The sequence below is a fragment of the Pholis gunnellus genome (genome assembly GCF_910591455.1).
Source record: "Pholis gunnellus genome assembly, chromosome: 9".
NCBI lineage: Eukaryota > Metazoa > Chordata > Actinopteri > Perciformes > Pholidae > Pholis > Pholis gunnellus.
Window position 1 is genome coordinate 26855132 of NC_136535.1, and position 15069 is coordinate 26870200.

The following is a 15069-nucleotide window of genomic DNA, read 5'->3' on the forward strand; positions in this document are numbered from 1 at the left end:
GAGGAAGAGGAGGAGGAACCTGAAGACAAACAGGAAGTGGGCGTCACCTTGACAACTGGTCTGCTGGCTGTTGCTCCTGAATCCAGACGGACAAACACACCTGAAGCTCCCCACGGTGTTCACACACTGTCCTCCAGCACACACACCTGGAGACAGCACACACTCATTCACATCTACACACACACACACACACACACACACACACACACACACACACACATGTAAACATGCTGCACACGTTTCAGATGTTTGGAGGAACGTCTCCAGAGATTATTACTATTTTATTAGTAAAATATCTACAATGCTACAAAGCTGAGGTCAAATATGAGTAAAATACCAAATATATACACAACATACTGGTGAGAGATCTCAAAATATCAGTAAATTATGCAAAACAAAATATAAATAAAATATCTGAAAGAAATGTAGAAATATCCCTAAAAAAATAGTCAAATATGAGGAAAAATATGTATAATATATAATAAATATAATATATAATATATAATAAATATAATATATAATATGTAATAAATAATATATAATATGTAATAAATAATATATAATATGTAATAAATAATATATAATATGTAATAAATAATAAACATCTCAGACAAAGAAAATAAACAAACAATAAAAAGAATAAATATCCGTAAAACACCAGACAATAATTAAAATATAGGTAACGAATAAAAGATATAATAATAATATAAAGTTAATAATATAACATTAGTTAAGATGACAAAGTAGTTAAATACCCAAAATAATATCAGTAAAATATTCCTAAATTATTGGTAAAATGTTCAAAAATAATAGTAAAATATTTCCCAAAAATATTAGTAAATATCAGAGAAAACATCAGTAAAATATCAAATACATTTTTTTAATATATTATATATAAAACTGTAAAACAGTGAAATACGCCCAGAAGATGTGAGTACGATATAAAAGAAATATATGTGAAAAATATGAGCAACAAATCTGAAAACATCCTCAAAATATGAGAACAAATATCAGAACAAATATCAGTAAAAACAGAAGGAAATGGTTATTTCAGCATCATATAAACTGTTATAATGATGAATAACTCACCGCGGCAGAGCGAGCGCTGGGAGTCGAGCTGATAACCTTCATCACACACACAGGTGTGTGTTCCACCTGGCTGCTCCACACAGAGGCCACGCCCACACACACCGGGTCTGCTCTCACACACACCTCGCACTGCTGCACACACACACACACACACACACACACACACACACACACACGGTTATTTCTATCAGTTTTAACATGTTGACTATAACTAGAGTTGTGAATAAAGTTTGATGGATTTGATGAACGTCCAAAACTAAATGTTGCATTTCCCAAAAACTCTGTGCAGGAAACACACACACACACACACACACACACACACACACACACACACACACACACACACACACACACACACACACACACACACACACACACACGCACACACACACACACACACTGATACGTCCCCACATGTGTACCGTCTGCCGGTGCTTCGGTTCTGGACTCACTCTGGACTCGGGGCTGTCGGGTCGTCGGGCTCACAGCTGGTCTGCTCTGAGGAGGATCAGGGAGCTCGGCGCCGTGGGGCCGGAGAGAGTCGTCTCTGGCTGCCGGGTGGTCGGGCCGGGACACGGAGGAGGAGGAGGAGGAGGAGGAGGAGGAGGAGGAGGAGGAGGAGGAGGAGGAGGAGGAGGAGGAGGAGGAGGACCGGGCCCCGGCTGAGGAGACAGAACTCATCGGACTGAGTTCATCTTTCAGGGAGGAGACTAAGCGTTCGGCTCTCAGAGCTCTGTTACCTTGACTCCCGGTAGACGGAGGCGGAGGTCCCGGTTCTGTCGTGAACGGCCGAGCAGGGTCGGGCCGGTTCTGCTGGGTCACGGGTCTGCCTGGAGTCTGGGCTTTGTCCCGGGTGGCCGTGGTGCCGCCGGGCTGCACCGGCCTGGAGGAGGGAGGGTCGGCCGGGCGGGGCCGAGGTGGACCGGGTCTGGTGCCGGCTGATCCGACACCTGAAGCGGAACTCGTCCCGGCTCCACCAGCCGTCACTCCAGAGGAAGAGGGTTTCTGCTGAGACCTGGAGGTTCCGCTGGTACTGGACCCAGAACCAGGACCTGACAGGAGGGGTGGAGGTCTGGGTCAGTTTAAACCTAAAGCACAGAGACTTGTGGTCCAGCTGTCATGAAACATAAAGTCTACGAGTAAAACTAGACCAGAAGAGAATCGAGGACATCAAGTATGTTTCTGTCCCTTTGGTGGACAACTGAATACTACAAGACCCAAAATATCAAATAATATAATATCTTAGGAAATATTTCCCCAAAAGAATCTGAAAAAAATATGGAAAATATCTGAAGAACAGTAAACAGACGATTCTCCGTCGAATAGCCAAAACATATCAGGAACATCTCCCCAGAAAATATCAGTAAAATATGAAGAAAAATAAATATCAGACAAAAATCTGATAATAATGAAATATCAGAAAAAATATGTGTTAGCTGGCTAACGGCTAATGTTAGCCTTTAACGGCTAATGTTAGCTGGCTAACGGCTAATGTTAGCCTTTAACGGCTAATGTTAGCCATATTTAGTGGAAAATATAACGATCATAAAGGTTTGTGTTCTGACCACTAGAATTTCTACATTTTGTTTCTAGGAAAGTATTTTTCCGTCTCTTTGGTGGACGGCTCTAAATACTACAATACCCATGAGCCTCGGCTGTTGTTGCCATGGAGAAGAATTGTGAGTTCTCGTTACAGTTGGAAACAAAACACGTCATTTACCCCAAACTGAATGAAAATGTAAAAAGTAAATGAATTTAAGTCAGTGAAATGCATCATGGGAGTTGTAGTTGACTTGTCTCCTTCAGGTTTTACGCCCACAGGCTTCTTTGACTTTTCATCAGAATCAGATATTTTGTGACACAGTTGTTCATCTTTTGGTTCTGATGATTAAACTGGCAGAATTTCATGTCACGCTGTTGAAACATTGTGCTGGAGGCACTTCGATGGAAAGTCTGCAGGATCATCCTCTGGGGAGCACGGACGTAACAATACGACGGCACGGTTACCCTGACTGTCCTGGTGGTTGTGGGTTACCAGCGGAGCTCCTCGGCTCCCCAGCTGCTCGCTGACTCTCTGGTTGAACTGCAGAGCTGAAGCTGAGTAGTGGTAACCAGGGCCGGCTGGACAGATCTCCTTAAAGGCCACTGGAGGAGGAGAAAAGATCGTATTCATCTGCAGCAAAACAGAGACCGAATCAGACGTTTCATATCCAGACAACATGTTAAGAAACTCATTCATGTGTTCATGTTGGAAAACAACGATGGAAACATCTGATCTTCTGTAAAAGTGAGAACAACACTGTTTATGGGACCTTGAACGCCTCGGCTCTTTCATCAAGATATTTCTCAAAATAAGTGAAAACTTTGACCTGCTGGTGGCGCTAGCTGGAAAGTCAAAGAATTACCAACGTTGGTAGAATTCATCCTCTCGAGATCATGAATGGCTGCACCAAATTTCACGGCTATCCATCTCATAGTTGATGAGATATTGCAGTCTGGACCGACCAATAGAACGACATCTCTAGAGATGCTAATGTGGCTCTAAAAGGCTCTTTTTTACATGATGAAGTCCTGAAAGTTGCCAAATCTTCTGAGAAACCAAAGAGAAGAGAAAGCAAAGTTGCCAATTTAGAAAATATCATAAATACTCTGCTGAATGAAACTGTTCCACAGAGGAGACATTGATGAACCTTTTTCTCTGGTTAGCGACAGCATGCTACTGTGGCAGGCTCGTGGAGCTAAGCTAACAGCTATGGCTAGCATGCTACGTGGTGAGATTGCCCACCAGATGTCACCAACCTGAACCAAAGTAGGGACACCTCTGACAGTCCGGTCCCCAGGCTTTGCCGACCCGGCTGCAGCAGCAGATCTGCTTGGTGATGTTCCTGAGGATGGGCAGCGAGCAGGAGGACGGACCCAGACCAGAACCCAGGACCCGGTGGCACTGACCCTTGTCCTCGGATATCACACTCTGGGCTGAGGAGGACACACAGGAGGAGGAGGAGGAGAAGGAGGAGGAAGAGGAGATGGAAGAGGAGGAGGAGGAGGAGTTATAACAGAAGGACGTCGTGGAGCTGAAGCACCAGCAGAGCGACGCATGCAGGAATCCGTTCATGCTGCTTTCATTAAAATCAAACAGAGAGACATTAAAACGGCCTCGACACAAGTGAAGCAAGCTCTGACATCACAGCCCCCCCAAAAAAACCTCCCTGTGCTCTGATTGGATAAGAGTCCATGAAGCGTCTTTATTGCATAAAGTAAAGTTGGACATTTTCCAGTGTGAGTCTGACCATCAAGGACCAAAGCTGACGGACTTTCACACCTGAAATCTTTTCATTTCTGATGATTTTCTCAGTTAATCGTTTGGAGCATAGAATGTTCATTAGGAACAGACCATCGTTCTGTAAACTGAAATATCAGGTTCAACCATCCATGATTAGAAAACCAGTGAATGTTCACAAAGTCAGTCAACGAGCTTTGAGTTAAATCTACGGACTGAGACGCTTCAGCTCCAGTTTCCATAGAGCCGCGAAGTCTACAAACGTATAATATTTCAATCAACACAGATGTTTTCTGGTTATTAAACGTAACATAAAAGGATTTGTTGACAGTGAATCGACGTTTACATGCATATAAATATTCCGCTATAATTGTGAATCATATTTACGATGTTGACTTATCTTATTGTATTCATGCTTTATTATTGTAATCAGAATTAAAAGTGCACTGATCTTTTAAAGGGTTAACTCAAATTAATATGCTATAATGTTATCATTATATCAGTGTCGTAAAATGGTCTTAAAATTACAATATTATATTATTACATTATTATTTCTGGATCAATATATCGTCCAACAACAGTATTTATCATGACGGTCTGAACAGCAGCGTTGGTTTCCCCCTCTGACCACGCCCACGAGTGATGTCACAGTGCACCGGAGTACACTTCTACATCACTGCAGCAGGACGAGTCAACAAACAAACAAACAAACAAACAAACAAACAAACAACACAACTGACTACAAACAGCCAAGGCGACGTCAGAGGCCTGAACACAGAAACGTCTCCTAGAAATGAACTTCATGTTCTACAGAAATAAATCAGATAAAACAGCAAATACAGAATTAACTGTTTATCATCTAATTCATTAGGAAACGCTGTATTTATAAGTCCGTACTTTATTAGTAAGTTACTTATCATTTCCTTGGAAGTTTCCTCCAATCATAGGACAAAATTAAATATATGCAAATATAAAAGAAGAACTTATTTTCTTTAAAAGATTTGACAAATGAACTAAAATTTAAATATTAGTTTTTTATGAAATGTAATAAAAGTAAAATTAGGACCAAACTAGTTATTACTGGAAAATCGAATGAATTTATTAAGATATTAATATTTAAAAGTAAAAGTGTGGCTTCTATTGTGAAGCTTTTTGTAAGTGAGATTTCAGAAATCCTGCAAAACAATTGTTGGATCCGTTCTCTTCTGTACACACTACCGTGTGTTTACAGATCTATGACATAATAATAAATAACAGCTGATTATTGCTGATCAGATGCTTTCAGGATGAAGGTCGACGATTTCAGAGACACAATGAGCTCAGACGGATTCAGGAAGCTCTGACCTGGAGTCTGTTTTATTCCTGTGTGTGTGTGTGTGTGTGTGTGTTAGTGTAGGTGTGTGTGTGTGTCTGTGTGTGTGTTAGTGTAGGTGTGTGTGTGTGTGTGTGTGTGTGTGTGTGTGTGTGGGTGTGTGTGTGTGTGTGTGTGTGTGTGTGTGTGTTACTTACAGATGCAGAGTCCATGTGAGGCGTCGAGGATGAACCCCGCTCTACACACACAGCTGTAGCTGCCTCTGGTGTTCACACAGATCCCGTTCTCACACAGCCCTGGATGGAGGCACTCATTCACATCTACACACACATCAACACATACACACACATTAATGTCCGTACACACACACACACTCACACACTCACACACTGCAGCTTCAGTTTAAATGTACATGAAGTTTCACTTCCTGGTTTCAGAACGAGAAAGCTCGTAAAACATGAAGAATATCAACACAACACGACTTCATGCAGAACATCCAGAAGAACATGAACATAAACCTGAGACCTCTGACCTCTGACCTCTGACCCTTCACCCTCTTGCTGTGTGAGTGTGAGTGTGTGTGTGAGACAAACTCACCCACACACTGCGTTCCATTGGCTCGCTCAAAACCAACAGGGCAGCTGCTGTTGGTTTGACCTGATGATGACGAGATTAATATAGTAATCCGATCACACAGAAAACCATCATAGAACAATAAATAATAATGATGATGAACTGATGAACTGTGATGTGAAAGGTTATTTCAGGTTCAGTGCTGTCCTGCAGCTGAATCACCTCCTAATAACCTCATGTTGACGCAGAAATTGTGTGAATTATAATGTTTTCGGTGGACTGCGCTCACGTAACAGACAACAGGCTGTGACCTCTGAACCCGGAACAAAAGAAACCAAAACCAGCTGAGGCCCCGCACTCCTGAGAGGCTAAACTAGCTTAACAAACAATAACTCCGCGCATGACGGGATGCTTCGTAATTAACGGACGATGCATACAGTCCAAATCTATATAATGAACACAATGACAACAACAAACTCACAAGAACCCGTCACATGTATTCATGACAACAGAGCAACAAATCAATCCAGCAACACACATTCTGCTACACACTCGAGGGCCGTTCAGATATTAGATGGAGAAACACAAACACAGCTGACTTACCAGATGCTGATCACTTGAAGACAAACTCCATCCTCCTTTCTTTGTTGACAGAGTTTAATCTCACGGTTAAATCCCAGCTCACTAATCTGTTTCTCCTCCTTCAGACATTGAGTGTTAAAAAACAAAGCTCGGTAAAAAGATAATAATCTACAACAAGCTAAATACAAAACATGTCATCATTTCTTCCATATGTTTCAATTTCAACTCTCACTACTCCGACTAAGCCTCTGCTGCTACTTTAAGTTTTTTTTTTAGTCACGTGCTCGCCCACTGACCAATCACAGCACACGCTGCACCTCACTGCAGAGCTGCTGCTGCAGACTGAGCTGCACGTAATGCTGACGTAGCTGTAGGCCAGCTAGCAGCTCTGACACATCAAAGAATACGCCCACCATGTCAAACTAAAGATCTGATTGGTTGAACACTATGACGATCAACAACATCGTCCCCATTCACTTAACCTGCACATGGATTCACTGGTGAGTCTGCAGGCCTGGGGCCTCTCTTCTACCTAGAGACACAGAGGTGAACTCTGATTGGATCAAAGCTCTACTTAAAACAAGCTGCACTGAAGCAGAGCAGCTGAGGAGCACAGTAGCTGTGCAATGAGGACATAAGATAATGGGGAAATATTTATATAAATGATAATACATGTAGTGTATTTAAGACAAATGATTCAATTATTAAACAGCTCTAACTGTGTGATTGTGTTTAGGCCAGCAGAGAAGGCTTTGAAGGCCCTGACGGCCACTACTGCTGTAAAAGTAACTTTCATACACAAGATCTAAAGTTGAGTTCGATGCGTCAAGGCTCTGACGCTGTTTTACCAAAAATACCAGACTATTGCCAACACACACACACACACACACACACACACACACACACACACACACACACACACACACACACACACACACACAGTGTGTAAGTATTTCTCTCTCCCTGTGAAGCTCTGATACTTTATGACTGAAACATTTTGGAAATATTCCAACAGGAGCTGCTTGTATAACTATCTGACATTATTACACACAGAGACAGAAAGACGCACACACACACACACACACACACACACACACACACACACACACACACACACACACACACACACACGGTAATGATGCATCCTCCGTGTTTTTGTCGAGCTGACTAACAGTAAAGGAATTCAGCTCTGTGGGACTTGGCCTTTATACACACACACACACATCAAACTTCTGCACATTTGTGTGTGTGTGTGTGTGTGTGTGTGTGTGTGTGTGTGTGCGGACACACACACACACACACACACACACACACACACACACAACAGACTTCACATCAGTCTCAAATAAGAACGGATGATGTAATGCACCTTTAGAACCCAAAGACTCATTGTTCTGTTCTGGTGCACAAGTTGTTTTTGTCAAATCTCTGACATCAAATCTTCTTCTTCTTCTGTGCCATTAAAACACATCAATGAGCCACATGTTCCTTCATCACATCATCATCATCACGCTGTCGTTTGTTCGGACTCAATCACACATGCAAAATGTGGATTCATCCGCCGCTGAAAATAGTCCCAAACAAAGTCTCTCTTCTCCTGTTTGTTTGATATAAACTATGAATCTGTGATGAGGATGTGTTGATGCCAGCGGTGGCCGTCAGGGCCTGCAAAGCCTTCTCTGCTGGCCTAAACTCAATCACACAGTTAGAGCTATTTTATAATTGAATCATTTGTCTTAAATACACTACATGTATTATAATTTATATAAATATTGTCCCCATCATCTTATGTTCTCATTGCACAGCTACTGTGCTCCTCAGCTGCTCTGCTTCAGTGCAGCTTGTTTTAAGTAGAGCTTTGATCCAATCAGAGTTCACCTCTGTGTCTCTAGGTAGAAGAGAGGCCCCAGGCCTGCAGACTCACCAGTGAATCCATGTGCAGGTTAAGTGAATGGGGACGATGTTGTTGATCGTCATAGTGTTCAACCAATCAGATCTTTAGTTTGATATGTTGGGCGTATTCTTTGACGTGTCAGAGCTGCTAGCTGGCCTACAGCTACGTCAGCATTACGTGCAGCTCAGTGTGCAGCAGCAGCTCTGCAGTGAGGTGCAGCGTGTGCTGTGATTGGTCAGTGGGCGAGCACGTGACTATTGTGAAACGAAACTTAAAGTAGCAGCAGAGGCTTAGTCGGAGTAGTGAGAGTTCAAATTGAAAGATATGGAAGAAATGACGACGTGTTTTGTATTTAGCTTGTTGTAGATTATTATTTTTTTACCGAGCTTTGTTTTTTAACACTCAATGTCTGAAGGAGGAGAAACAGATTAGTGAGCTGGGATTTAACCGTGAGATTAAACTCTGTCAACAAAGAAAGGAGGATGGAGTTTGTCTTCAAGTGATCAGCATCTGGTAAGTCAGCTGTGTTTGTGTTTCTCCATCTAATATCTGAACGGCCCTCGAGTGTGTAGCAGAATGTGTGTTGCTGCTGTTGTTTTCCTGTTAAGCTAGTTAGCGTAGCCTCCCGGAACACTTGCGGATCATCAGCTGGTTTTGGTTTCTTTTGTTCCGGGTTCAGAGGTCACAGCCCGTTGTCTCCTAGTGAGCGCAGAAAACATTATATTTCCCACAATTTAAGCTTCTGCATCTTCTAAATGCACGAGTATTATTCAAACGTATTGTTCGGTTCGTGAGCCTCGTACCGAATGGTTTAATACGAATACGTGTGTTCAGCTGCAGGACAGCAGTGAAGGCCCAGATATAACATGCACGGCCCGCCACTGTTTAACACAGATACTCTACTTTAACGTAGTTGATGTATAACTACCATAGTAGTAGTAGTAGTAGTAGTACACCTGTGTGTGTGCTCGTATATCAGATGTGTACCTGTAGTATCAGCACAGAGGACGCAGTCACTCGTCCCCCAGGCCTTACCGACCCCTCTGCAGCAGATATCCCTGCTCCTCAGACCAGGTAGAGGAGAGCTGCACTGCACACACACACACACACACACACACACACACAGCGTTAACATACAGTACATACACTGTAGAAGTGATGAGGTAAAACTTTCTTCATCCAGAAGGAAATTGTTATTGAAGATTCAGTACAAAGTAGAAAAGAGTGCAAAAGTAAAAATACACAAAATGACAGAAACATAACAGGTTAACAGCATGTTCACAGCATATACAGTGTACATATATATATATACACATATATATATACACACATATATATATATATTTACGAAAAGAACATAACATGAGAGAGGAGCTGTGGGCGATAACGTCAAGATCTTCGTCCATGATTTAGATCATTTTGTATCTCGATCACGATTTATTCTGGTGTTCAATAAATAGTATTTATGAAACGAGTACATGGTTTTATTTACTTTAGAGGAAGTACTGATACTATCTGATATCTGATTCATTTCCACTGGATTGTTGCCGCCTCTCACCTGCCCGTCTCTGACTTCTCTGAAGCAGTACTTGAAGCCGCCCCCCCTCACTGTCTGGGCCTGGACCCCCACGGCCGCCGGAGCCGGAGCGCCGGCCGACCCCGAGGAGGACGAGAGCGTCCGCGGGGCGGGGCTTAACCGGGACACCTGGACGCAGGTGAAGACACGAACTGATCAGAAAGAACAGAAACATCCGCCTGAAGAGAAGATCAGGGAGGTTTGTTCCTGCTACCTTCAGCACCTGGTGGATGTTCACGCTGGCCTCGGGGGGGTGCTGCACTCTGACCTTCACCATGGACGGACCGGGAGCTGCACACACACACACACACACACACACACACACACACTCTTATTAAACATGAGATTACATGAGACCAGGCGTTAAACTTCTTTAAAGTTCTCCAAAGCTTCATGTGTTAAAGCTGCATTCTCTCTAGTGTCCACCAGGGGGCGACTCCTCTGGTTGTATAGAAGTCTATGAGAAAATGACTCTACTTCTCTCTTGATTTATTACCTCAGTAAACATTGTAAACATGAGTTTATGGTCTCAATCTCTAGTTTCAAGTCTTCTTCAATACAGCATGATGTTCATTTAGTAAATGATGGTCCATTTAGAGTCACACAGACCATAAAGCAGGGGATGCTTTAGGGGCGGGGCTACACAGTGACGTCACATGGACTATCAGACTCGTCCTTCATTCAGTCTGTGGTTCAGCACTACAGTCACAGATGATGTGTTGGTTGTTGGGGTCAGACTCACCTCCAGAGACCCCCGTCTCCTGGCTGTGTCCCAGCGGCAGCAGGAACTCAGACCGGGTCAGCTGCTGATTGGCCGCCCCGGCGGAGAGCAGCGCCGGCTTGACGATCTCATTGGTGGACGATGACGATGACGCGGCTGCAGCCGATTGGGCGACGGGGATCTGGCAGAACTTCCCGCTGAAGCTCGGCGGGCAGACACAGCGGTCCTTCTGCAGACAGACGCCTCCGTTCTTACAGAGCAGAGGACAAAGGACTGCAGGAGACACAACGGAGGCCTGATCAGACGGGCTGAGGGGAAACATTAAGTTAATGTGAAACTATGACGTCATGATTGATTCATCTGAGACCAACAGTCACGTGACCACAAGAGAGGAACTCTGACTGAACTACAGGAAGAGGAGAGGAGAGAGGAGAGAGGAGAGGAGGAGAGGAGAGGAGGAGAGGAGAGGAGGAGAGGAGAGGAGAGGAGAGGAGAGGAGAGAGGAGAGGAGAGAACACTCGGTAACAGCTGGAGGAATGTTGGATATAAAGATGAATTGTTTTCAAATTTTTGTAAAATAAATAGTCAAAGAAACTCAACAAGCGTTTTCTCTTTTTAATGAGTGATGTCATCATAACTGTTGCTCTCACTAAAGACACGTTCTATTCTCTCTCCTTCTAGTCATCATGGTTCTGTTTCATAGAGGACTTTTATTTTGAAATATAAAACGAGACCACAGAGAGAAACGTGACAAAAAACACCAGAAACTGCTTTGAGTTCAGAGGTCATTCTCACACACACACACGCACACACACACGCACACACACACACAGTGTAGCTGCTGTCCACATGTTAACAACCAGCTGCTTGTTTCCACATCCAGCGGTTACAGATGGTGTGTGTGTGTGTGTGTGTGTGTGTGTGTGTCTCGTTGGATTGTGTGCAGGTCTGCTGCAGGTGATGACGAGCTGTGAGGAGACACCTTTATAATACCAGTTACAGTCGCTCCTCCTCAGTCCAAATACGGTCACTTCCTGTTCACTGGTTGCAAAGAAAAACAAGATGGCGACGGCCGTAATCCAAGCAAACAATAGGTGACGTCACTATGACTACGTCCACTTCTTATCTGCGGTCTATGGCCGACTGGCCTCGTGAGCGTTCTCGTGTGTAGACCAGGCCCTCCATGGTTAAAGGTTCTGGACCGTATTGTGACTCCTCTCTGGTGTCGGTGGATCATGCAACACTAGTGTGTGTGCTGCTGTCCAGTCTTACCTCACTGCAGGTTTAAACATTCACACATCACCAACAACATATCCTGGGCACATGTGTGTGTGTGTGTGTGTGTGTGTGTGTGTGTGTGAGGCTCAACCTAATGATAAATGAAAGGCACATGTCAGTGTTCCTCCTCCCTCTCTTGTTCCTCTTTGTAGTCGACTTTACATCCAAGTGAAGGACTCAGTTTTTCACCAAAAATCCAGGAAATCAATGCAAAAGAAAAATACACATTTATGCACTTTATCAGCTGATTGAGATAAACAGCTGGTGGAGATAATTCTGCAGTCAGTTCAGTTAAAGTAATGCAGACGAAGAAGAAGAGCCGATGACATGAGGTCACGTTCAACCCTAAGAACACGTGAATGAGATCAGATCATCGTTGAGAGCTCTTGTAGACTTTCTGAATGTTACAGGATCAAACTCTCCATCATCAGGTCTCCACTCCTGTTTCTCTGCAGGTCGATTTTCACAGGACGGAAGGAATTAAAAAAAGACATCTGTGATCAATTGAGACTATTCTGGGCTTCAGATGCCGAGCTGGGCCAAGCAGCAGGTCACATGACGCAGCGGGAGCAGCTTCACGTGTCTGGTCTGTGTGTTCTGACAGTTTGGTGTTCTGTTGTCAAACTCAGGAGGGAGGTTCTCTTAGAAGATGCAGCTGTTAGTGTTGTGGTGAAAATAAACTGTTCTGGCTGAAGTTGGCTACGTAGACAACAAGAGCTGTGATTGGTCTGTTTGTTGTCGGGAAGACAACATGAAATAATCTGAAGACAGGCTCAGTTTCACCAACACAACGTACGCTCCGTTGAAACAATTTTAATAAAATGATGATGTTTGAGCGGGTAAGGACAAGTGGTGGGAATCACCAAAGGCCCCACGATACGTCAATATCACGATACCTAAGTCACGATTCGTCAATATCACGATACCTAAGTCACGATACGTCAATATCACGATACCTAAGTCACGATACGTCAATATCACGATACCTAAGTCACGATACGTCAATATCACGATACCTACGTCACGATACGTCAATATCACGATACCTAAGTCACGATACGTCAATATCACGATACCTAAGTCACGATACGTCAATATCACGATACCTAAGTCACGATACGTCAATATCACGATACCTAAGTCACGATACGTCAATATTACGATACCTACGTCACGATACGTCAATATCACGATACGTCAATATCACGATACCTAAGTCACGATACGTCAATATCACGATACCTAAGTCACGATACGTCAATATCACGATACCTAAGTCACGATACGTCAATATCACGATACCTAAGTCACGATACGCCAATATCACGATACCTAAGTCACTACAACGTTGCCATTGTTGTATGGTTGTGTCCATATATTGTATATAAGAAGTGGACGTAGTCACCATGATGTCTCCTATTGTTTGTTTGACTACGGTTTTGAAGCTCAGCCTTTTATTTTGGATTTTGGTCGTCGCCATTTAGTTTTTTGCAACCACGAGAGGGTGGAGCCAAGTACAACCAAAAGACATTCTTATGTGACAAAATGTTACAATAAATTTTGATGAAGTGAAAACACACCGTGAAAGAGTTAAAGTTGTCAGACAAAAACACGGACAACTCCCAGACCGGATAACGCCATCTGTCAATCAAGCCCCCGCCCCTAAAGCATCCCCTGCTTTATGGTCTGTGTGACTCTAAATGGACCATCATTTACTAAATGAACATCATGCTGTATTGAAGAAGACTTGAAACTAGAGATTGAGACCATAAACTCATGTTTACAATGTTTACTGAGGTAATAAATCAAGAGAGAAGTAGAGTCATTTTCTCATAGACTTCTATACAACCAGAGGAGTCGCCCCCTGGTGGACACTAGAGAGAATGCAGCTTTAACACACTTTTCAGAATCAGAGGTTGCCGCCTGGTCCCTATGTGTGTGTGTGTGTGTGTGTGTGTGTGTGTGTGTGTGTGTGTGTGTGTGTGTGTGTGTGTGTGTGTGTGTGTGTAGTCCAGTATGACAGACAGAATGAATTGGCCTCGAATCGGCTCTGAGACTCTGTTGTCACCATAACATCAACAACAATCACCGTTTTCTTTTGACCCAGTCGAATGACATCATGTGCAGGACACACCCATCATCACATCTACCTGGGACCAGGTGAGTCACGACTCCTCCACACACACACACACACACACGGAAACACAGGAAGAGACAGTGGATTGAAAGTTACTTACAGACTCTGAAGCCCGGTCCGTGGGAGCTGTCTCTCCTTCCTCCTCCTCCTCCTCCTCCTCCCTCACTGCTGCTGTACAGTGTGGTCACGTTGCCTCGCTCGCAGTAGTTCACACATCGGTCCTGGCTGCAGCGCACCTTGCAGACGGTGGGCGTGAACATCACCTGGACCCTCTCCACGCCGCCGCCGCCGCCCGACACCGTCTGTCCATCAGCTGGAAGAGGAGAGACGAAGACGATGAGGACGGACGACAGAAAGCAGCAGAGTCGAGGCTGCAGCATTTCGAGCATTGCAGTCAGAGTTTCTGAGCGAGTTGCATCGTCCCACACCTCTCCCCCCTCTCTCTCTCTCTCTCTCTCTCTCTCTCTCTCTCTCTCTCTCTCTCTTACTCTGGAAACGCAGGAAAAAAGGGAGGGAAGGAAGGAAAAGACCAGACGCTTCCCCTTTCTCGCTCCGCACTCTTGTTTTTCCCTAAACACTGTTTAGTGTGTGTGTGTGTGTGTGTGTGTGTGTGTGTGTGTGTGTGTG

General features: G+C 43.9%; 1 protein-coding gene across 1 annotated transcript in view; it reads right to left on the reverse strand.

Moving 5' to 3' along the window:
- The window catches only part of ltbp4 (latent transforming growth factor beta binding protein 4), a gene marked incomplete at its 5' end in the record, with an annotated part of 32308 nt that extends 17486 nt beyond the window's left edge, over positions 1-14822 (reverse strand). The window contains 14 exons of the mRNA XM_079166962.1: positions 48-173; positions 1090-1221; positions 1542-1682; positions 1725-1751; positions 1830-2141; positions 3097-3234; positions 3889-4065; positions 5879-6001; positions 6279-6338; positions 9718-9820; positions 10289-10435; positions 10521-10597; positions 11049-11300; positions 14543-14822. Of these exons, the coding sequence (XP_079023088.1) occupies positions 48-173; positions 1090-1221; positions 1542-1682; positions 1725-1751; positions 1830-2141; positions 3097-3234; positions 3889-4065; positions 5879-6001; positions 6279-6338; positions 9718-9820; positions 10289-10435; positions 10521-10597; positions 11049-11300; positions 14543-14822 (2095 nt within the window). The remainder of the gene's footprint in view (positions 1-47; positions 174-1089; positions 1222-1541; positions 1683-1724; positions 1752-1829; positions 2142-3096; positions 3235-3888; positions 4066-5878; positions 6002-6278; positions 6339-9717; positions 9821-10288; positions 10436-10520; positions 10598-11048; positions 11301-14542) is intronic.
- Between the last annotated feature and the right edge of the window lie 247 nt (positions 14823-15069).